This window comes from Paramormyrops kingsleyae, chromosome 10, assembly GCF_048594095.1.
Source record: "Paramormyrops kingsleyae isolate MSU_618 chromosome 10, PKINGS_0.4, whole genome shotgun sequence".
Taxonomy (NCBI): Eukaryota; Metazoa; Chordata; class Actinopteri; order Osteoglossiformes; family Mormyridae; genus Paramormyrops; species Paramormyrops kingsleyae.
In genome coordinates, this window is record NC_132806.1 from 20,713,131 (window position 1) to 20,737,936 (window position 24,806).

The 24,806-nt window shown below is 41.8% G+C and overlaps 1 protein-coding gene and 1 long non-coding RNA gene across 5 annotated transcripts; one reads left to right on the top strand and one right to left on the bottom strand.

Annotated features, from left to right (window-relative positions):
- The first annotated feature begins 818 nt into the window (after nucleotides 1-818).
- On the top strand, nucleotides 819-7,422 carry LOC140593318 (uncharacterized). Of its 4 annotated transcripts, none has more exons than XR_011993598.1 (3): nucleotides 819-918; nucleotides 2,140-6,028; nucleotides 6,146-7,422. It is a non-coding gene; the product is annotated as an uncharacterized lncRNA (long non-coding RNA). The 4 variants fall into 4 exon arrangements; XR_011993601.1 differs by having other exon boundaries at nucleotides 2,140-3,000; XR_011993600.1 differs by lacking the exon at nucleotides 6,146-7,422 and having other exon boundaries at nucleotides 2,140-2,813; nucleotides 2,935-6,134.
- Nucleotides 7,423-16,206: 8,784 nt separating this feature from the next.
- LOC111843734 (leukocyte cell-derived chemotaxin-2-like) lies at nucleotides 16,207-19,835 on the bottom strand. Its single transcript, XM_023811545.2, has 5 exons — nucleotides 19,687-19,835; nucleotides 18,804-18,851; nucleotides 18,424-18,523; nucleotides 17,796-17,953; nucleotides 16,207-16,592 (listed from the first exon to the last, which is right to left on the bottom strand). The coding sequence occupies exons 1-5, from the start codon at nucleotides 19,724-19,726 to the stop codon at nucleotides 16,426-16,428; spliced, it is 513 nt and encodes a 170-aa protein (XP_023667313.2). The 5' UTR covers nucleotides 19,727-19,835; the 3' UTR covers nucleotides 16,207-16,425.
- Nucleotides 19,836-24,806: the final 4,971 nt, after the last annotated feature.

The window sequence follows — 24,806 nt, forward strand, 5'->3', positions numbered from 1 at the left end:
AACTGCTTATACTTTTCAGTTGTTTTCACTTCGTTCTGTTGAGTGATTTTGTAAAGAAGTGAAATGTTTTTGCAGACAGTTCAAATGCCTGAGCTCACCTTGACTGAACTAGATTACCAGGACTAAAATTACTAAGGGGCAGCCCTTGGTTGATGTTCCCATGTGTTGCTATTGACCTACGGAACAGGATGTCAGCTACATAAGCTTGGAGACACTGCAGGCACAATTTCAAGGCAAGACCCATTTAATGAGGAAAGCACATTTAAGGCGGAGCCAAACGACAGTTCAAGGTTCCTCTCTGTGCCTGCATATTTTAATTAGCAAATCTAATTGCGGAATAAAATTGTTTGAGCCGAAACTAAAATAAATTAAATAAAGCCAACTGATATTAGATTCTAATTTAGACCATGGTGCTGATGAATCGAAATTACATTCACCTAAATTACACAAAGATATGCAAAAAATGTTATCAGTATGTACTAGCTTGTTGCCTTTCTTTTGCAATGAATTTATAATTTTTTATAACTCTTAACAATAATGAAATATAATTTGCTGATGCTTTTCATGCTCAGGCTTTGATTTCCATTTATGGTCACATGTTTTCTGTACCAGGCCACAGAAAAAGAGCTGATTGGTTACTGCCAGCTGCTCTGTGGCACAGGAAGCTGCCCAATAAGGTGCGGCCTACAATTCCTCGCATGTGCATCTCCCCCAGCCACACCTTTCCCACAGCAGCTGGTACAGGTGTATTTTTGGACTGAATCAGGGAGCGGTGCGAGATGGGGGGTGGGAGTTGTGAGATCATGAGGGAAGCGGAAATGAGCAGTGGCCACACACAAGGACACGCCAGAAAAAGTCCACGGCACTGAGCGGAGAGACGTCCTGTAAGAACTGAAGTTTCATGCCCAAGGTCTAAAGGTGAGCTCATCAAATCCCTCATTTTTATTACGCTCCCTGGCAATCTATTTTAAATGTGGAAAGCTGAAAAAATTGCTGAAAAGGGCCGTGGCAGCAGGACGGGATTGGCTTTCCCTCATATAACTGAGCCTGATGCATTCCGTTGAATGCAAAGGACCGTGTTAAATTCACAACCATGTGGGTGATGAGAGGCACGACGAAATAAGGAATAGATCTTGGATCAGTGTGTCAAACTCCCCACTGATGTCACACGGTTAAAAACGATTCTTTACCCAAATTTAACCGGAATCTCTAAACCTAGAGAAAGGAATTACAGTTGTAAATCCCTGAGTTTCCTCAAAGGAATCTGCATGATCACTCATTTCTGAATGCCATGTGCTCACAATGTGATTTTCTTTTATGCAGTTCTACTGCTTTTATGCAATCACTATCAAGGAATAGTAAAATATTAATACTGCCATCAAAAACACAGAGGAAATATCTGAAATTGTTGATATACAGTAGCAGTCAAAAGTCTGGACATTGAAAATCATTTGCTTTTCCACATGATAACGACCCTAAGCTCACCTCGAAGTTATGTAGTAAATATTATTCTGTGAACAAGGAAAGAGATGGAGTGCTGTGACAGATGACGTGGCCCCCACAACCCCCCCCCCCCACCACCACCACCACCACCACCTAAACCCTATAGAGCTGCTTTGGGATGAGTTGGATTGGATTGAAGAGTAGGAGCAAGGTAGCCACCTTGTGGCCAGAACTTGTGGAAACTCCTTCAGGACTGTTGCAGAAGCATTCTAGGTGGCTACATCTGGAAGCTGGTTGATAGAACGCCAAGAGTCTGGAAAGCTGATATCAAAGCCAAAGGGGACTATTTTTAAGAGTCTAAACTTTAAGAAAATGTTGAGATTTTGAACACTTCTCTTTGTTGTTGCAGTATTTGATATGTATATTATTACTCCATTGCCTTGAAACCTATAAGGTGACTAGCATAGCTGAAATAGAGACAAATGCATTAAAAGCTGGTGTGTCTGGACTTTTGACTGGTACTGTATTAACCCCCTGGAGTCTGCGGCCTCTCAGCTGCTTTCAAGGTAGTCTGACATGCCTTGACATTTTTAAATATTTCACCTATCTAAGAAACATTTATCCCAAAGTGCAATTTTACACGTATTCAACTCTCTATATCATCCACCCATATTCTGACTCCTATTCGGGTTGCAGGGGGTCCGGAACGTATCCCAGAGACTACAGGCGCAAGGTAGGGAACAACCCAGGATGGGGCACCAATCTATCGCAGCTCTCTGTATCAGTCAGATATAAACATATGTAGCCATTTTGGGTCACACTCAAAAATGGCTGTATTGTATGGCTTGCTGTCCATTTGCCAGAGGTCTGGAGTACATCTTAACCTCCACTCTTTAAAAATACAATGGCATTTTTAATTGCCTGTCTCGACTTAATTAACTGACCATTCATCTCTGTTAAAGGTTACAAGCAGCTTCTCTTTAGGCTTGGTAGACCTAAAAGCCATATAAAATGGTCTAATGGATTTATATGTGTGAAGACTCCTATTCAAGGCCTTCCAAGATTTTCTAATCTGGGCAAAATATCGAATGGAAATTTGCTTCTAAGATATGAATCTTGACTCGAGATCTGTGATGACTTGAAATTAGTCTGGGACATAAGCCAAGGATGGGATAGCTCTGCAAGATGCTTATCAAGTCAAATCAAGTAGGTGTATTGTCATTTCAGCCACATACATAGTATATAGTGAAATGAAACATTGCTCCTCCAGGACCATGGTGCAACACGAAAAACAAAAACAGAAACAACACAAGACAACACAAGTGCAGGCAGGCCAGCACTATACAGAATAAAGGAGATTATCTTTTAAGGTATTTTTACATTATAAATAGCAGTAAGAGTTTGCCTCAGAGCAGGTGGCAATAGTGAGCGATGTTGTCCTTATTGTCATGATGCATCGCACATCTAACACACTTGTGTCTTCACGAGTAGCTCGTCACCATGTCCAGAAGATTCTGGCTGGGCTCGACGGCTGGTCGTCGTGGAGACCGGCAGGCGGTAGGATCCGTCGCCGCCTGTTCCCAGGAGTACCCCTGCCTCGTCTTCGGGCCCTCCTAATCTCGCAGCTGGAGAAACAGCGGCCCAGTCCAATATACGGCAGTCTGAGAGCCGTCGTTAAGCCCTGCGACGGATATCTCCCTGAGATCCTGGAGCCGCGGCTGATAATTGGAGTCGTGCCAGAGGATTCTGGGGAGGTCTGGAGGGCGAAGGAGAAGGCTCGCTGCGGGTGGGGGCGGGGGATAATACATTGTTTGCGGCAGCCATTAATCATCCTCCAAACAGATTATTTTTGTGTTTCCAAAAAGGGACAAGCATGCCAAAGAGGAGAAAGTAGCTTGTGTGAGGGTTATTTCTGTTTTGCCTGCTCCAGCTCTTTTGTCCCTCTCAGCCATAGATTCTCCCTGGGCGCAGAATTCAGACCCAGTGCCATCCAGCTGGCTGGGTTACTGCAAAAGCCACACTAGACCTGCCAGGTCAGGTGACCTGGGTTACGTCAATGGCCGCCCGGGCAAGGCTGTGATATGGGGTACGGCCAGTGCTACATTTAAGGGGGTTGGGAACCCATGGGCTGAAGCCATTGGTGGGGCCCAACCTAAAGCTTAGAATTCTGCTGAGGTGACAATAAAAAAATTTTGAGGCCCCCTACAACTAGGGGTCCAGGGCTACAGCCATGGTTGGCCTGTGCATAAGTCTGGCCTTGGGTGTGGGTGTGGCAATGAAAAAGAATGGGCGTGGCAGTGTCTTAGGTATGCCAATGACCTCGGGGGTGGTAGTAAACTGGGCGTGGCCTAAAATGGCAGAGGGCTCAGAGTTGAAATGGAATGGCTTGAGATGAGCGTGGCAGTGAGCTGCGTGTGTCAGCGTCACGCGCTCACACACACACACGTCCTGGGGGGACTTGTTCCCGTCTGCCACGGCACACAGTGGGGAGCGATGCATAGATTAGGCAGGCAACCACAAGCCCGAGAGCAGTCTGATGACAGATCAGCGGGGCATCATTGCGGCCATGAGCAGACATGACGGGTACAAAGGATACAGCAGGCCCAGAAGGTAATAAATGTTTAGTTTGAGTAAATTGTACAGTTGCTAAGCCTGGCCACACATTTCCACTGTCACCAAGGTCTATAATCTTTTAAGCACAAATCCCGTTACAGAGGGCTGGAAATCCATTTCCTTTTTCCACCTCTCTAAAATTGGTTTTGGAGAAATAACCATTCATCTTTTCTGTGGATGTAGGAGCATAAATAGCCATAGCCTTTAACAAGCTCACTTGCACCCGATAAACATATTAGCCTGGTTCTCTACCTGTGTCACAAAAAAACGGCCGCCATTCCCATCACCCTGCCCCTATTTGACCAGCCTCACGGCCAAGAGTCTTACGAACATCCGCAGACATTTTCCTAACCACTCTTTCACCGAGAGCATCCCCGACGGTGCCGACGCGACATAAAAAGCTTTCAATGTCTCTTCATATCCACGTACGTTACTGCGGTTCATATTAACCTCGCTGTGATTCTCACATGCATCACTCTTGAATTAGGGCAGGGCCCCATCCTGAGGAAAGTCCACAAGCAGTGTTGCTCTAGCAGGCTCATTATGCAAAGACAACATTTTAACCCTGTACTGGAGCACAAGTAGGATGCCTATGATACACGCAGTGCCAGTCAAAAGTTTGGACACGTCAATAACACACTATAATGCCTGGTATAAGAATTAGTAAAGCGTTACAGCAGGAGTGGCCAATCTTATCCGCAAAGGGCCGGTGTGTGTGCGGGTTTTCGCTGCAGCTCCCCAATTATATTACTAATTAGAGGACTGATTGGCTGAAGAGTCCTCACACCTGGGTTTGAACAGCTGACCTAAAGGTTACCCCAAAAACCTGCAGATACACAGGCCCTTTGCAGATAAGATTGGCCACCGCTGCATTACAGCATCTTCTATTGTCAGTCATAATGCATCATACTGTTAATTAGATTTTTTTGTGGGCAGTGATGGCTTAATGGTTAGGGAAATGCACTTTCAATTGAAAGATTGAAGGTTTGAATCCCTGACCAGCAAGGCACCACTGAGGTACCCTGAGCAAGGTACCGCCCCCAAGCACTGCTCCCCGGGCGCTGAATTAGCTGCCCCCTGCTATGTCACATTGTCACATATGGGTTAAAGGCAGAGCATTTCGTTGTTGTGCACTGTGTGCTGTGTTGTGTCAACAATGACTGCTGATCACTGAATTATGACTTCATAAGCTCCAATGAAGTTCTCATCTATAATGCACAATAGATACTGCATTATGAAGATGCTATCCATCTGAATATATTCTTTTCCATAAAAAAAAAACTTATATGCAGAATATAAAATTCATTTTGTTGCTTTGCATCTTTTCACCGTGCAGAAATACCTTCTTTTGGCATATTTCCTGACAACGCAGGTCAGATTAGAATTTTTCAGATTTATTGTCTAGTTTTAAACATTTCTTAGAAAAGTAAACAAAAAGTGTAATAAATTACATTACTTTAATGAAGCAATAAAAATAGTTACATTACTTATTACATTTTTTACAAGGTATCTAGTAATTGTAACCTATTACATTAGAACAGTAATCTTCCCAACATTGTATGTATGCAGTATATAGTGATCTGTGTTTCACATGTGTTTCAGTTTGGTGGATCACTGCAATACGTTAACTTCCTTCACTTGAGTAAACACACTGTACAGTGCCCAGAAGTGAAGCAGGCCAGTCACCTTTTAATGCCAAGGCCACATGCTGCCCCTCGTTGCTGACCCCTTGCTTCAAGCGTAGGTGCAGGATTCTTCCGTCCCTGGGGTCTTGTATCATACTGCGCTTTCTTTCCGAAGCCTTGGCTTCCAGCGCTACTGAGGCGCTCCAAGCGGTACCCTGGGTAGCAGAGTACATGCCTCACCCTTTGTCGTCTACCTCCAAAGGCACAAATTGCCCATTCCTACCCTGACAGGGACTCTTTAGGCGAGAAATGCTAGAACTTCTGGAAAGCAGGCAACTGGAAAACAGGTATGGGGAGATATAAAAAGCCCGGCTTTACAGCCGACTCCCTATCAAATTTTAATGTGTTTCAACTGTTTTTTTCTGAATGTACCGTCATTTTCTTTCCCCCATTTTTTTTCGCAGTGTTATTCATATCTGATTCTATAACAGCCTCACCTGTCTGCAGCATCATCTCCACCTACCAGGAAGCAGGCTACAGAACAGACGTCCGCTCCTCCAAGACACTTCACACGCGGTGAATCACCGGCACATGTACAGGAGAGCTAAGCACTGATTTGAGAAGCGGTGTAACGCTCGCTGCCAGCAATCAGCGATTCCTATCCACCTTATATGCCAACAAAGCCGCGCTCTGAAGCCAGCCAAGGATCTTTGGCCGACATCTAAACCCCGCTCTCCCTTGGCAGAGTGACAGCTTTGTTTTTTTCTTCCACTAGGGGCATCATATTCTGAAAATAACAGGCAAATCTGAGCTCTGATCCCAGTAGCAGAGCTGCAGCCCGTGCTTGCTTCTCAGGGCGACCGTGGCCACTAGCGTAAGGGAAACAAGATGGCCGTCAGTCATAATGCAGAAAAGATATGCAATCATAATTCGGCAAGCTGAAAAGTTATCACAAATGATTTACACAGTTTAAATGGCTGGGTCTCTTTGGCAGCCTGTGTTCCTGGTTCTGTGACTATTTACCCTTGCTTGAGGGCTGGTAAAACGCAATACTTTATATAGTTGGTGTTTCGGTGTTTATTTTCAATTAGCTAACTGAATGAAATTAGATGGAGTCGAGTCCCTACAGAGGTGTTCAATTCAAGATTTTGGTGAAGTGAGGAGTTTAAGAGGTTGGGCTGGGTAGAGCCTCCTTGGTGGTAATTTTTTCACCTCCTTTCTTCCTTCTTGCACTGGGCAGCCTCTTTTGCCAAGATTATTGACCGCAGGCAACTGAAACACTTACCCCTGCTATGTTCAGTATCAGACGCCACAAGATAAAATGAGTCATTTCAGCAACCCCGTGGACTTGCTGTACCCGTTCAGTGAGAGAAGCCAAGAAGTCATCGACTCGTTCATTCAGCACATACATAACAACACCTATATGAAAAGGTGTATTACAGGCATATCAGACACAGAAGCAGACATCTCACAATTAAACCTGGGTATTCATTTAAGGCATACAAACACCCTCACATAAAAGGACCTGACAGCTCTCTATAAGGAAAAAGCCCTCCACTTCAAAGATCTCCCGGGGAAATTAAAAACCGTTAGGAAACAGGACTCATGATCATAACTTGTTGGCCTTTACTGCCCTCAAGTGGTGTGTTTAGAGGCTGCGCAGTGCACTCAAGTTCCAGAAATAAAATCGGTGCAATCCGTTTTCATTCTAGGGCTACCTCTAATTAGCATTGTCATCACCTGCTTTATTGTGTATGCATAATCCACTGGAAAGGATTCAAAGTGTATTCATTTATCCTTGCAGGAATACTTTCATTCATTTCGAACATACACCAGTTCCTTTGTCTATAGAAAACATGAGATCCCAACTGACTCCCAGCTAATTCTTCCAAAGCATTAGCCGAATTAAAAATGCGTTAGAAATGCTAAATACTCAACATGTCAATATTTTTGTTGTGCATAAAAAAATAAAATGATTCAGGAAATTACAATGATGTGTGAAGACAATAAACAAGAAATAAAAACAATTCAGACTTTGTCAAAATTGATATTTCTTTCAAAGAATGATAATAATGAGTATAAGAATTATGACTGAAATAATGAGATGTTTCAGAAGCCTTTGTTTGCTTTATAGTGTTCTCTTTTTTAGACTCTGTATCCTGTGGGTCTGATGACACATTGCTGTGACATAGTATGACATCTGATATGATTATTTCCATAAAATGTCAAGCACAACTGCTTCAACAAAAATGAGCTTAACAAAACTCTCATTGTTATCATATAACTACAAGCAATGTCTGGAGGATAAAAAATGGGTAATGAATTAAAAAACAAGTCAAAGATAAAGATTAAAAATGTTACATTACATTAGCAGAAGTATTCTTTGATGGCGCACTGAGTGGTTAGACAGTCGGATACACACATTACACTGCCTAGCAAACAAGCACAGTGCCTAGCCTGCTTGATGCAATCTCAGAGATAAATAAAGCTGTTTAATAGCAAAGTAGCAGCCCTTTGAAATATTGTAGTTACATAATTTGCAATCAACACTTTTCTTCTGACATGAAAGTTTCTTGGTAAACCCTGCAACGGCCAGACAAATGGCTGCCTTTGTTGCCTTTACTCCTTATATCCCTCTAGGAAACTATACTGACCCCATAAGGGCAGGAGTATAATTACAAGTAAGTAAAAAATATCTGTTAGCGAACCAGTGTTTGTTACAACCCAGTAATTTGAAAAAATTAAGAGTCATTTAAGCTTGTGTTTTGTTTTTCTTCTTTTTTTTGGGGGTGGGGCAGTAACGGCAATTTATACCACCAGAGTTGGAGGTATGAATCCCACCGATCTACTAAATGTGTGTGGAGTCTGAAATCTATGTCCTGCTGGTTTCCTCCAGGTACTCCACATTCCTGCCGCAGTCCAAAGACATGTAGTCGGAAACATGAGTCAGTGCACGTGTGCGTGTTCCCTGAGATGGACTGGGATCCCATTCAGACTCTACCCCAGCCTTGCCAAGGATAGGCTCCCATACTCCCAGGGTCTGCTTACCTAAATGGGGATATATTTACATTTACATTTACATTTACATCATTTGGCAGAAGCCCTTAGCCAGAGCGACTTACATAAGTGCTTTAAGACTCCACAATGAATTTTTCCCGATACTAGCTCAATAAAACCAAGGCTATGAATACCATCGATCTAATACTCTGTTGGAAAAGTGCTTTTTTTTGTTTTTTTGGTTTTTTTTTTAAGGAATGCCAGAAAGTATAATGCCAGAAGTGCTAATTCAGGTATTTCTGGAAAAGGTGTGTTTTAAGTCGTCTTTTGAAGACATTCAGTGACTCAGCTGTTCAGACATCTAGGGGGAGTTCATTCCACCAACTTGGTGCCAGAGCAGAGAAGAGCCGGAAGGTGTGTCTTCCTTGTGCCTTGAGGGGTGGTGGGACCAGTCGAGCAGTGCTGGAGGATCGGAGAGATCGTGGTGCAGTGCGGGGTGTGATGAGGTCTTTTAGGTAGGATGGAGCCAGATAATTTTTGGCTTTGTATGCGAGCATCAGTGTTTTGAATCTGATGCGGGCAGCCACAGGAAGCCAGTGTAGGGAGCGCAGCAAAGGAGTGGTGTGGGAGAACTTGGGGAGGTTGAAAACAAGTCGAGCAGCTGCATTCTGAATCAGTTGGAGGGGACGAATGACGCTCAGTGGTAAACCCGCTAGGAGCGAGTTGCAGTAGTCAAGGCGGGAGATGACGAGGGACTGAACGAGTATCTGGGTAGCCTGTGTAGAAAGAAATGGACAATAAATACACTTGAATAAATATATCAATAAATACACTTGAATAAATTAATCAATGCAGTTGAAATGAGATGTTGATGGTGTGTATTAATGGTAACAGTGACCTGTTCACCAAATTACAGTCAGGATATTAATAGATACATTCCCATTGGGAAATTCTCTTTATGCCTCTGTAGGGGAGAGCAAGTGGGTTACAAAGGGCAGCCATCCATAGCAGCACCCAGAGAGGAAGGGGTTAAGGGCCTTGATCAAGGCCAGGCTCAAACCTGCGACCTTCCAATCACAGGCACAGAGGCTTAGCACCACACTCTGCTGTACATATACCTGTAAAGGTAAGATATAAGCTCAACACGCAAGTTCAGCCTCGCCATCTTACGTTTGATGTAAAAAAGCAAATAAATACACACCAACACACAAAGCACACAACTGGGCAGAAGAACTCAGATCAATCCAACCAATCTTGTTAACAATACAAAAATTGTAACAGTGTAATAAAATGTTTATATATAGGAATAATGATACACACTATGTTATTTAAAGTAGAGAGATAATTAATGTGTATATATTTGGTAGATTTATAGATTATCCATCATGCAGTTCACTGGGGGGAGCAGAAGGCAAGGGAATACTATAAGGAAAAGTGCAGTAAAGATGTCCCAGTGTTCTTGGTTGATCATTTGAATACAGACAGTGTTAGCAATTCATGATCATGGGGGAGGTCAGGGAGAGAATGGGGGTTCCAGTCGGCACCACTAGGGTGCTAAGGAAGATAATTCAATTGACAGTGGCCAAGCTACCATTTGCTCTCACGGGAAATCTCCGTCCTGTCCTGTCCAATCCCTGTCTTAGGACCCTCACAGTCTTTATATGTAAATTCACTCACAACACCTACACACAGAACCTTGTTGGGGAGGGTCTTTGGGGTATAAAGGGGGCTGAAGAACTGTCCTTAATTTGTATTTGAGCTGCCTTTCAGTACCCGGTCTATGTCTATTGTCTACACTGTATTACATTATATTATTTTTACTGTTCAATAAACCACCACTTCACCGAAACTGCAGAGACTCTGCAAGTGGATTAATTGTCATTGTTGACCACAGCACACAGTGCACAACAACGAAATGTGTCCTCTGCATTTAACCCATATGTGACTTCGTGACATAGCAGGGGGCAGCTAATTCAGTGCCCGGGGAGCAGTGCCTGGGGGCGGTACCTTGCTCAGAGTACTACAGTGGTTCCTTGCTGGTCAGGGATTCGAACCAGCAATCTTTCAATTACAAGTGCACGTCCCTCACCATTAAGCCACCACTGCCTTAAAATAGCCTGTTGTTCCATTGCATTATTTTTATACTTTTTGAACAATTCTGGATACATGTTTCGAGGGTTGCAAAGCATAAATATTAGCAAACTTAAAACAATTTGATCATTATTTGATTACTTAAATAAGGGTAATATCCTCAATGGGATACAAGTCCATCACATGACACATCTCTAGATAATGATTTGATTTTATTCAGTACATTTTTTTAGTATTGATTTTATATTTTTATATTTGAATGCTTTTCTAATAATGATTAGGTGATCATCCCGCAATACAATCCATCCATTTTCATACTGCTTACTATGGGATCAGGGAAGCCTGTCCCAGGAAATACAAGGCAGAAGTACAACATGGACAGAGGCCTGTTTCTCACAGGGCACATACTAATTCATATGCAATTTAGATTAGAGATGCTAATTAGCCTAACTGCTAATGTCCTTGCACTGTGGGAGAAAAGCAGAGTTCCCAGAGGAAACCCACACAACACTGGGAGAACATGCAAATGCCACACAATGAGCAAAGATGATATTCAGTTGTTCAACCCTGACCCAAAAATGTGCGTCAACAGTGCCACCCATTGAGCCACCGTGTATTGCAATACAGGCAGTGCCAAGGTTACGAACGAGATAAGTCAGTCTTTATGTTGAATTTGTGGGTTTGTCAGAAAGTAATGCACAGTAAATAATAATAATAATAATAATAATAATAATGGTAACACTTTGCAATAGTGGTACATAAATTATCATATATTAATAGTTGAACTAATGCCTGAGTCATGATGAGTTAATGCATTCACTAATGATTAGAACATTGGTAAATACTGAACCTAAATCAATCATACATAAATAAGCAGTAAGTATCATTGTTAATTAGTAATGCATTCATGGCTCACTTTAATAATTAAGTATCTATTAATAGCCTACTATCTACAGGGTCGGCTTCTGGTCTTTGAGGCCCCACCCTTAGTCACTCCTCTGTCCAACTCCGCTGTCTATAGCCATGCAATACACAATTAGTGCTGTTTTATCTAAAGTCAGTGTGAACACAAGACCTCTAGTAGTTTATTTGTTTATTTATTTAGCATGAACTTCAACAATTTCAAGCCTCTTTTCTGTAAGGGTATAGAGCAGCTTGGATGCCTGCATGTTAGATTCAGTTCAGTACAGCACGCTAATTGATACTCAGCCCAGAGCAGATCCACATATTAGCTACAGTATATGGAATCATGCAAAGCAGTTGGTCCTGAAGTCTGGAACTTTAAGCTGATCAACTCTCTGCAATTATCACACAGAAAACGGGCATGCCTGGATTCTTCTAGACACATATATGATCTGGACTTGGTACAATCCCATGCTCCATATTATGTATGTACTTCATCATTTAGTTAAAGATGATGTGTCCTATCAAGTAAAGTCATGATGTTATCATATATTACCTAACCATCAATCAACATGTGTACTTCATTAGGTTATATATACTTAAGAATCACATCATTACAAACATTATTAACAAAACTGTCCGCAAGTTCCAGACTTCAGGACCAACTGCTTTGCACGAGTCCATGTAGCCGACATGTGGATCTGCTCAGGGCTGAGTATCAGGTAGCCTGTTGTACTAAACTGAATCTAACGCGCTAGCATCCAAGCTGCTCTGTACACACAAATTAGACTTTTTGTTTGTTATTATGAATCATTGTATTTAATCTGAATTTTAGGCTTTATGACTTGTTCATAAGAACCAGTTGTCTGTAAGTCAGATGTTCTTAACCCGGCGACTGCCTGTACATCCACATTTAAAATATTTAAATATGAATGAATAAAGAATAATGGTCTTGTCCCCTGACTTTAACACAGTCGTTATTACATAAATGTGCCAGTAAGGTCTGGTGCAACTATGCCTTTCACCATCAAAAGAGTGTAATCTGTGGCACCATCTGAGTGAGTGCCGTTGGAGTCAGGAAAGCGGGTTAGCTCTGATGTGTTCAGGGTCAGTGCGTCCCTCTGGGATTACATGCAGAGGGCATATGCTCTGTCTACTGACCAGCTGTAGTGTCCCTGCACAGCACTGCTCTGTTTCGCACACAACTTCACGGCGCTTTCCAAGCAAAGCATCCCTGATGCAAATATTTAGAAGGATTTCCAGAATGTACACTGCAGCCTTTTTACTCTACTGGATCATCAAAATTTCCATATCACTCTTCATGGAACAATGACACAATCTCAAAATCTCGTTTAATGAGAAACAGAGACAGCTGAATTACATGAAAAAAAATATAAACAAACCAGACTGTATTCTTAAATAGCTAATAAATTTAGCAAATGGGAAAAATAAAAATAACAATCACCAAATTCCTTAGAATAGAAAATTACTTATATGTATAAAGCAACAACTATTTAATAATAATTATTTTTAAAATGTATTTAAAGTATTAATAAACAAACCATTTTAAGCTCCATCCTTATCTATAAATACCAGGAAGTTTCCATGACATAATGCATTTCCTTCACGTTGCCTAACGAGAAACAAATTCTAGAAAGTACTTTAATTATTCCATTGCTCCCTGCTGGGTTTACATGTTTCACCATAGTAGGATGTTTTATGTCCCAAATTCAATTACATTTTAATGAAACACCTGCGTCTTTTATACCGTACTTTTTAAGTTAGTAAATCTGCCTTCTAGTGTCGTTACAAACTTGTGATTCTGAGATGATTATTTTAGTAGATTTTAACACATTAATTTTTGGATTAATGCAAACTGTCTGAAGAAAAGTAACTTTCATATTTACTGTTACGCATTCAAAGAGTAAGAGAGAAATGAATACTGAATTATATTTTAAAAACAGTTATAATTAAGAATGATATTGACAGTGACTTACAGTGAATAGCCAACAGCAAATACAAATGAGAAAGTTTTCATTAGTATCTCAGTAATCATAATGGAACAGCCCACAGAGTAGCAAAGGATACACACAATAAAACAAAGTTGCACTGGCAGATTACTGGTGTCTGGCACAACGTCAAGCTCTTTGGAAACAATCAGCACAGACGTTACAGTCGTTAGAATAGGGAACAGCAAACATCACTGAAGATCGGGGTTCATACAGAATCAGATTATGTGGGATAGTACTTCTTAGAAATTTTAGTCAGGGGCACCATAAAGGGCAGGGAAATTAGGGCCATTCCAAGGGGCCCTACTTGGATTATATAATTGGATTGGTTTAGTGTGGGGTGGGGGCCCAACATCATATGCACCCTTGAAGGTCCAAAATTATTAGCAGCAGTTAAATAGTTTTTAGCTAGAAAAAATATTTCATGGATGTTATGATTTTTCACAACATGGCAAATGAAATATTACAAATAAACACTACATAATCTTATTACTATCTACTCTAAATTTGTTTTAGTTTAATGACCATATATAGGGTAAGGGCATAGATTGTTAATCCGTTGCATTTCTAGTGCAATGAAACCGATCAAAAAAGTAATTAAATTGCAAGAAAAAGTGTTTTCAGTTGTTTCACCAAAATCAAGATCAGGATTATAATCATGAAGTGCTTTGAGAGGCTGGTGATGCAGCACCTGCACCAGACCATCAGTGTGGCTAAGGACTCCCACCAGTACGCATACAGGCGGAACTTTTCCACAGCAGACCCCATCTCTGCTGTGATACACCAGGCCCCCTCTCACCTGGAGAATAAGGACTCCTACGTGAGGCTGCTGTTTCTGGATTTTAGCTTTGCATTCAATACCATCATTCCGCAGAAGCTTGTGACCAAGCTGGCAGTATTAGGTACCTCCTCACATCTGTGTAACTGGGTCCTGGATTTCCTGACCTGCAGGCCACAGAGAGTAAGGATCAATAACAACATGTCCTCCACTATCCTCCACTGGCTCCCCCCAGGGCTGTGTGCTCAGCCCACTGCTGCACACACTAATGACCAATGACTGCAGAGCTCGCTACAAGAACAACCTTGGGGTGAAGTTTGCAGATGACACAGCGGTGACAGGACGCATCACCCATGGGGACGAGACGGCATACAGGCTGGAGGTGGAGGACCTGATAGGGTGGTGCAGGGACAACAACCTCAACCTCATAATCCAGAAGACCAAGGAGATGGTCGTGGGTTTCAGCAGAACTGGCACCCCCCCCCCCCCCCCCGTACCCCCCCCCCCCCAACACACACACACACACACATACATGGAGCCGCAGTGGAGATGGTCACCTCCCTCAAATACCTTGGGGTACAACTCACCAACACCCTCACCAGGCGCACCATCACCACAGCTGTCACTAAGAAGGCCCACCAGTGCCCCTATTTCTTGAGGAAGCTGAAAAGAGCAGGACTGGAGGCTGACGTCCTCAGGTCCTTTCACAGCTGTGTGGTGTGGCAGCTGCACTGTGGCAGAGAAGGAGGCGCTACAGAGGGTGGTAAAATCTGCCCAGAGGACCATCGGGTGCAGCTTACCACCCATCAGGGACATTTACATCACCAGATGCAGGGAAAAGCCTCCTGCATCCTTCATGATCCCACCCACCCTGCACATGCACTGTGCACCCCCCCCCCCCCCCCCCCCCCCCCCGCCGTTGGGAAGGAGGCTGCGCTGCATCCGAGCAAAAACATCCACAAACAGCTTCTGTCCAGCTGCAGTTTGACTTTTAAACTGCTCCACCACCCAAGTACATTTTGCACTATAATTTGCCTTGATTTTGCACTATAATTACTTGCCTTGTCACTCTGTCACTAACCCTTGAAATTGCACTGATCACTTGAAGTCGCTGCTACCATACTGTGCATTACTTTTTAATTTTTACTTCAGAGGTTTTACCTTAGCTCATTTCATTTCCAGTTCAGATATTTTCCTCTAGCATTTTATTATTTGTTTCATCTATTTATTGTTTAGTAGCATGCTGCACGCACGAGACCTGAGAATCTGTTTTGTTCTAATAATGTCAAGTGGTTTGAATGAGGATCGGGATCAGGATCGGGATCGGGATCAGGTTTGGGATCAGGATCGGGATCAGGATGGGCTTCACCTTTTCTACCATGCAGGCTGAATAAATTGCTTAAAAACAGCATTTGGTGATTCGGATGGCAGAGAATACATACACACACGCAAACATTACTTTTTATTAACTACAGATGCCCATCTTCAAATTGCTGGTCTGAGACTAGGGCAGGCCAGGAGCCTATCCTAGTGCCGGGCACAAGGCAAGGGTACACCTGGGACAGGATGCCAGCCAATCACAGGACACATATACACTGGCATACACTTTGGGCAATTTAAAGACACTGGTTAGCTTAACTGGACTGTGGGAGTAAAGGAGAGTTACCCAGAAGAAACACACATGCAGTGGCACTAACCACGGGACTACCAAATTTAATAAGGTCAAGAACTTACTCTTCCTGCCTGGTTTGCATGTGATGCGTTCTTTATTGAAGGTACAAATACATAGATGCTTAGAAATCTGTTGATGCAGAAAACAGAGCATGCTGCTCCCATACTGGCATACCATTAATGCAGGAAACGGGGCAGGGGGCTTTGGAAGAGAGTGTCCAGTGCTCAGAGGGAAGTTGTAAGGGAAAGTTCTATGCTAAGTTGGAATGGGAGCAGCCAAGCCTACTTCACTGGCTCAGAAATATTTAGTGGGATCGGAATGGTCACACATCTGGACGTGGACGTGGGAGCCGATGCCCGGATAGACCTTCTGCATAGGTAGCATAGTTCCAAGTCGCTCCCCCTTCCTCAGCATCCCGGAAGTCTTCACTGGCTTTAAATAGAACAACTTAAAGCACAGACCTGCCCGGAAGGTTAAATGCGGAGTTGAATTAATTAATTAGCCAATCAATACATTCATTACTGAATTCATAAATCCATCACAATCAGGAAGATTAACTTGTTAATGGAGAATCAATAGCAGAACTTATTCAAGTAATTAAATAATAATCAAATATGTTTTAAGTCTATTAATATTTATATTCTGCATCCTTGGAAACATGTACCCAGAGTAGTTAAAAATGTTACATATAAACAAGGATACACATTACCAGATCAGAAACCATTCACATATTTCACATTCAAATGAACTCAGTTATTTTTAGCAAACCCTCTTATCTACAAAAGAAATGAATTTCCCAGGAACTAGCGGTGTCTCGAGTGGCACACCTTTTCCAGTATTTCCATTTACCGTATTTTCCGCACTATAAGGCGCACTAAAAAGCCTTCGATTTTCTTAAAAAATAACAGTGCGCCTTATAATCCAGTGCGCTTTAAACGTGGATTAATTTCTGTTGTGCATACTGAACTCGAAGCGATTTGAATGTTTTAGTATTGAAAAGTGAGTGTATTGTGTAGTGCTTCACGTGTTATAAATTAACAATTTCAAGAGTTATTATGAATACGCTGACTTTTGATTTAGCGGTATAGGACCGTATTATAAGTGTTCAATTTTGAGTTATTGTTAATAGGCTGACTTTTGATTTAGCGGTATAAGACTCTTTTTTTTTACGTGTTAAAGAGTAGTGAAGACACTCATAAACGTTTGAACAATGTTGACAGTCATTGTGAACACGTGATGTAAAATAAATTTTGGTTGACTGGCTTATCTGACTTTTGTTTTGCTTAAAGCGCCTTAAAGTCCGGTGCGCCTTGTATGTGGAAAAAGTTTGAAAATAGACCACTGATTGACGGTGCGCCTTATAATGCAGTGCGCGTTATAGTGCGGAAAATACGGTATATGTTTAGCAGATGCTTTTGCCCAGAGGAACATACAAGTAAGGACAGCTTGGGGTCAGAGAGTACCCAGTGCCCCGAGAACATTCGGGGGTCAGCACCTCACTCGAGAGCCCAGTATTTAAATAAGTTGGTGGTACTGAACTAAAACTCAGAGAAGCTTCTGTAAATTGCTTCCATTTCCAGCATTTACCATAATATATCTGGCTAAGATATAAGAGTGACAACTAGCACTGAATGATCAAGCAATAAAGACATTAGCGGCTTTACCCTGTCCACTGAGGCTAACGCCGTTGTTAATGGCTGGGTTTTTGTTGTTCTTGTATGGACGGGCGAGTCCAGTGATGTTCACATCAAAAGGAGTTAGGACGGTGTCACCATCAGAGCAAGAGATGTCCAAGCCTAAGTGCTTCCTCTTTCCACCATCCCTGGAAGGTAATAAGGTTCATTAAAGGGACTGAGATGTTTAGCGTTAGAGTAACGCCACACATCACAGGAAATATTGCAGATAAACAGTATATAATTTCATCATTATTACTACATAGTAACTAGTAATACTCAATTATTTTATCTGAAGTAAGTCTAGTTATTTCTTTTTAGGCTTTTAGTCAACAAATTCAGAACCTTAACAGAATCTGGAAATGTCACTGTGACTTTCCATTTGGTGATACGCTCTGTTGCATGTAGCTGTTTTCTCAATTTTAGATAAATATGCAATGAGCAAAAGTACCTGAAGCCTATCAGCTTTAGCCTATCAGCTGCTGGAGTTCTGGCCTTTTAGAAATGCTACGTATATTAGCATCGTCTCTGTCATTTCTGTGATTCGACATCAATGTGCTTTCCCAGCAGTATATTTGACTGGCCCAGTCCATTTTATTAGGCTGTTGTTGTGCTTTACCTTCTGGCTCCATAGCTCCCACAGCCGAATTTGTCACAGCCCCTTGGTTTATTTGCCGGGTTCCCTTTGCAGAGGGTGCCAAACTTTACCATCTCAGACCCTGTAATTACCACCATAGTCAATACCATTATTCTGCTGATATTTGTGTATGTGTGTCAGTGTGCGTAGGAAAGTGTTATCGCATGAAGGTGTGTCCATGCACGATTATGCATGAAAATGTGTGAAGTGAGGTAACGCAGCAACCAATGAGCGTGGCAGCTATGCAAATTGCAAAAATGTGGTAGTAAAATGAGAATCAAAGATAGAGTAACGAAAAAAAAATGCACAGAAGCATGAATGCAGTGCGAGTATCAGCTGAAAGACAGCATGCCTGTACTCACTTCTGCTCACTGCATCGACAGGCCTGGAGGGATGCTTTGCACACAGCACTGAAAGAAAGGAATGAAGAACATAACAGCAGCTTTTCACTTACACCCCTAATGCACTATGTCACAGCAGATTGAAATATTTATTTATATAATTATATATATATATTAGTGCTGTCAAACGATTAAAATTTTTAATCAGATTAATCACTGGGTTGCTGTGGATTTATTAAATATCATTCATTTTAATCTATATTAATCGCATTTCATTTTGCATGAGCAGAGTCAAGAAAAGGGAATATATATGCACTTAACATGTTTATTGAACATCTTCCATTCCATCTGCCACAGAAGTGCAATACCATGGACCCATATCAAAAAGCAAGATTTTTTGCTTAGCCGGACAACTAGTCGGATTTAAGGTACCTCAGTTTAAATGGTCTTTATCTTCGTTCACTTACAATTAGCCCGAACTACCGTAAATCCGACAAATAGCCCGGTTAATTGCCATTGTTAGCAATATCAGTTGATAACACATTACACGCAGTGCTTTACGTATAAAACTCCGTTGGCAACACGTCCACAGATAACTTGGACGGTATAGTGTGTGCGACCGTGTGGATTATGTTAATATTACATTGTTGGAACCAAATGTCCCCCATAGTGTAATAAAAACAGAGAATCATATTTATATAATGTGCATTACACATAATAATTGTGAAATATCCTAACTATTAACCTTTTGGATTAACTGCTTAAGGATATTTGCCTAGAAATAATGTGACAAGTATTATGCCCAATTTTTGAAGACTGTAGCTGATGTTCTATAATCGACACTGCTCTATCATCAGGGTGCAAAGAAAGATCCAGCAGTGAGCCGAACTGGACGAGACCTTACCAATTGGTACAAGAGCTGCAAGAATGACCAGTGTGTTCATGATGACCTTCAGCGGAAGCTTCTAAAGCCTGTGTCTTTCAAAACCTGAGGTCTGCAGGAACCAGGACATGTGTCAGTCCAGTGCTGGTGGTACCACTTTATATCAAGGGAGTCACGTGGCATTTGGGCTTTATCCATTTCAACAGGGAGGAAGTTTCAAGCAACAGTTGGAGAATTTTCTTCACTGCGCCAAGAACCATAGCATCAAGTTCTGCATTTCAGCTGCCTATCAGGATACATCGGTTCCTCCTAAACCATAACTGTGGCCAGATTACACGCCTACTGAAAATCATCTGTTTTTCAACAAAATAACAATGCTAAGCACTTACAGTACATGCAGTATTATTTTTTCTTGTGAACGGTTATTGTTTCGTTTGAGTGCTGCTTTTACAGATCCTATAGGTGTTTATGCAATATGCACACTGGCAGTTTAAATTGTGCATTGAGGAACAATATCATATCAAAACAAAAAGCTGAACATGAAATGATGTTCACAGAGAAGCTGAGGGTACTTACTGAGGCTTTGGTGCCGAGGTGGCTGCTCTGCTGCTCTGTCTGATCGTTTGTTCGCATGTCCGGTGTGTCAGAGGGTGCATGTGCAGGGTGTTACCTGTTATACTTCATACCAGAAACAAAAACCAGTCTCATGCCATATATTCATAGTCATAATCTGTGAGGTATTTACTTTAAACAACTTGTGTTTTTCATGGAGTGAGTTCCACATTAGGGCTGGGCATTGTTAAAAATCTTTCAGTTCCAGTGCCAGAATGATACCTTGATTTTGATGCCAGTTCCTGAACAATACTTTTTTGATACCAATACGTTTTTAAATCAATTATAACAACAAAAAGAATACACTAAACATTACAGCACTAATCTTTTATTTGAACAAGTCATTTTGTTAGTTATTGGTTAGGTACTGGGAGGATCATAATGGGACACAGCCTTTTATTTATATTTTACCAGGTCCCTCCAGCTTCATCAAAAGTTTGGAGTTAGATACATTTTTTTAGGGGCGCAGCATCTGTCTCACAGTCAGTGTGTGACACTTTAGAGCCCAACCCAGGGGCGTTGCTAGAGATTTTGGGCCCCATGAAAGCATATCATATTAGGCCCCCCAGTCCAAACCAATCCAGTTATTTTCCTAATTTTTTAGGGCCCCTGTCACTCAGGGGCCCTTGGAATCGTCCTAGCTTTCCTCCCCCTTACGGCGCCCCTGGCCCAACCTACCGCATTAATCGGATCTTGCTCTGCCACTTCCACCTTGTCTGCAACCCATATGTGTGCGCATCCCTGTAATAACGTGTCTGCAGCGGGATCACATGCAACAAATGATATTTTCTGATTGGCTGGTAGGTCAAATTAACTCGGTGGAAAACTCCAGTCTGTATGCCTGCGCATATAATTCTACATAACGGGACACCTCTCTGGGCGTTATCCCTTACTTCTCAGCGTGAGACACGCAAGGTGTGACACGTGAGTGTGTCAACTGGTTGAAATGCGTGTATCGCAAACAGAACGTGAGACTTCAGAGCCCTGGTTTTATTTATACGGCGCCGGCACAGGATTAAGGGAAAGTCTGACTTATTTCGACAAGTCGGGCTCATTTAAGTGGGAGTTCCATTCCATCAACGTGTCTTCAATGAATCCCCGCTGAGCTACCAAGGTAACTTAGGTGAGTGAACAAATCTGCTCCAGGGGGTATTCCATGAAAGTAGCTAAAGAAAGGCTCAAACTAGCGCCATCTCTAAACTTAGCCTCAAAACACCTAAAAACAACAGTAATTTCATTCAAGAGTTTTCTGATCTTCTGTCATTTATGGCCTCTTGTTTTGATAAATTGCTGATTGTAGGGGATTTTAACATCCATATTTGTTGTCCATCAAAACCCATGGTGAACGAGTTTTTGTGCTTTGTGGATTCTTTTACTCTTATCCAATCAGTATTGGTTCCAACACATCAGAAGGGGCTTACATTAGATATGGTCTGGTTTCACTGTCTCCAAACTGAAAGTTGTTCATGCTGGCATTTCTGATCATTTTATGGTTGTGTCTGAATTTTCATTGTCTCGTCCCCATACCACCTCCTGCCAGCCCCATGCACATGTCCCTCTCCTATCTATAAACTCTACCCCAGCCACTCATTTTACTAATAAATTTATGCTCACTCACTCACCACATACACTCTGGATTCTGTAGATCTTTTAAAACTAAAAATATCCAAGGTAAAGAATGTTGGCACCCCCGCTGAATGACCACACCCGTGCTCTTAGACACGAGTACAAAGGGCAGAGCATAAGTGGAAAAAAGATAAACTTCAGGTCTCATATGAAACTTTTAGAGATTGTTTAAAGCTTTACCAAAGCTCTGTTAAGGCTCACTATCACACTGAACTAATCAATAAAAATGCCTACCTTAGCTTCTGCTACTGAAAAAAAATAAAAAAGTGCTGCAACAGATGACCAGGCCCCCACAGTCCCCCCACCTAAACCCTATAGAGCTGCTTTGGGATGAGTTGGATGAGTCTGTCTGGGGGATTTTTTGGCCGTTTCTGTTTTAGTTAATCCCAGAGATGGTTGATGGGGTCGAGGTCAGGGCTCTGGGTAGGCAAACTCACCCAGCTCTGTCTTTATGGGCCCGGCTTTGTGCACTGGGGCTCAGGTGTCCATGGCTACCAAGCACTAGTTTCCGTATCAACTGACCCATTGAGCAATTAACGCTCAACAGTCACAAAAACCCACCATTTTTCACGGACGTATGGCAATTTCCTTTTTGTGTGGCCTGTGGAATCATAAGGCATTGCTATCAACGGTTAGGTAAGTTATGTAATGACTGAATGGCTTTGTCGTGTTACTAATTACAGGGCAGGACATGTGCTGACAGACGTGTCCAAGTTCTTACAATGATCTACTACTGGATGAGGTTAATGGCCAAAAGACAAATTGTAAAAGTATGTATTGTAACAGTTATGTAGTGTGTAATACAACCTGGCAGCAGAGGTGGACATTTCAGGTCCAGAAAGTAAAAATCCAGACCAGGATTTTGTTTCAACCATCCACTTGAGTACTACTGTATATGACTGTGACTCTTTATGCTCAACTGGTTGGTTGAAACAAAATCCTGGTCTGGATTTTTACTTTCTGGACCTGAAATTTCCACCTCTGCCTGGCAGTTATACCATTCAAATAAGGTAATTCAGAAAAAAATGCTTGAAGTCCAGTTTACTTGTGAACAAATCCAGTAAAAAAATTATCAAGTATAATGTGTACTAATACATCACATAAATCTTTTCTATGTAATCATGTAAAAATAAAATAACAGCATGATTAAATGTATACATAAAATGGGAGAAGTCAAGCAATAAACATTGTGACATCAATGCTGTATTTATATGTTAAATAACTGATAGTAAAGTGAAGGCCAAACATAGCCCCAAGAATGTGAACAAAAATGGTCTGTGCCAATAATTAACTGTCAGCCTCTTCTTGTTCATCCTCTTCCTCCTTGGCATCAGGATCATTTGCTGGCTAAATGGCAATAATGTGAGACAGAAATCAGGCAACATGCTAATCAATCAGAGTATGGTATAAAGACAATGCATATTCATCATGCCTTTTATGACATTTTTCTTTGTTAAACGTTAGATTATTATTATTTTGCTGTGAAAGAGAAGAAACTTCTTTCCTCAGTTAAATTAAAAGTTGCAGCAAGTAATCTACTTCAAAGAATCTAACATGTTTATATGGTTCATTCTGTAGAACTTTATGTACATCATGTGTGATGAAAAGGACAATGGCTATTGTAAAGCGCTTTGAGATGAAGTAATGTGATAATGCGCTATACAAAAAAAAATTTGTTTGTTGTTTGTTTGTTGTTATGTGTGAGAAGGGAGGGCTGCAGTTGGCCAAAGTATCTTAATTGGCCATCGCATAAATGTCCCTTTTGCTTTGGTCACATCGTAAGAGCCAGCTGAGATGGAGCCACTCCCTTGTTCTTGCAATACGTGTCAGCTGGGGCTCAGCAGATCACCTCGTCAGACTGTTCTTTCCGCCATGAGCAGTACAGCCACAGGGTCGCGGCCAGAATGCCGATCACCGTGACCAGCATAGCAGCCGTCATGATGAGATCTGCAGCACAGGAGACAGAGGAGGAAGATCCCCCATGTCTGACAGCCCGTCCTTCAGGAGTTTGCAACAAACCGATGGCCGAATGCTGATCAATCTGCCTGTGTGACTTTTCCCTCTCCCTCTTTTCACATGTGCATCAATACACAAGGATGAAAGGTAAACCTGAAAAAAAACATTTTAGCCTGTTTTTCCTTTCAAACAAGCTCTGTAAAGTATTGTGTGTCACCAGACAGAAGCGTAGCATTTAGGGCAGGGAACGACCACATGTAAGGCCGGCCAGTACACTCATACCCTCCTTACCATTGCTCTGCGTTGTTGGTTTGGGATCCATGTAACCATATGATGTTTGATGTGTAAGACGTCTGCTCCTGCACACCTGCACCACAAAGACAGCAGTGACTGCACAATCATCTTTGGACATGTGTGGGACATACCCAGTCAGTCAGACCTTGGGCCAGAGGCTCTGATCCCTCGAGGAATAGGAATGTGCGTTTTTGGTACCACTTCATAAAAAGACTACCCTTATAAAGGGTTTATGCATGGTTTGTAATCAGATTATTTATTATGTTGGAACACCATGTAAATCATTAAAAGACAATTATAAACAAGTTATAATGTTTTTTAGTTTATTTCGCTACCATTTATAAGTGGCAAAAGTAAGCCTTTTTGTAAAGTCGTACCTCTTTTTGTTGTGTCCAAGTATTCTTTACTACAATGTCAGCCATGAGCTGGGGTTCATGTTTTGGCTCTAAGAGTCAGTTTAGGGTAAGACTTTTATGTGCCTTGAAGCAACTCTGTGGTGAAAATAAAGTGATGATTACACTCACTCTGATGAGTCACCATCTGTCTGTTGCACTGTTACACTACCATTGGTTTATACTTAAAACCTTAACCTTGAAGATTAAGATTAACAGTTAAATTAAGACATAAATGAAGATGTAATTACAATTCTGTGG

Bases quoted from the DNA above. Each gene is read 5' to 3' on its own strand.
- LOC111843734 (XM_023811545.2), bottom strand. From the start codon at position 19,726: ATGAACACACTGGTCATTCTTGCAGCTCTTGTACCAATTG. The intron at 18,524-18,803 runs GTGAGTACAGGC...TGGTAATTACAG, and splicing joins TGTCGATGCAGTGAGCAGAA to GGTCTGAGATGGTAAAGTTT. The intron at 17,954-18,423 runs GTAAAGCACAAC...ATTACCTTCCAG, and splicing joins GGGAGCTATGGAGCCAGAAG to GGATGGTGGAAAGAGGAAGC.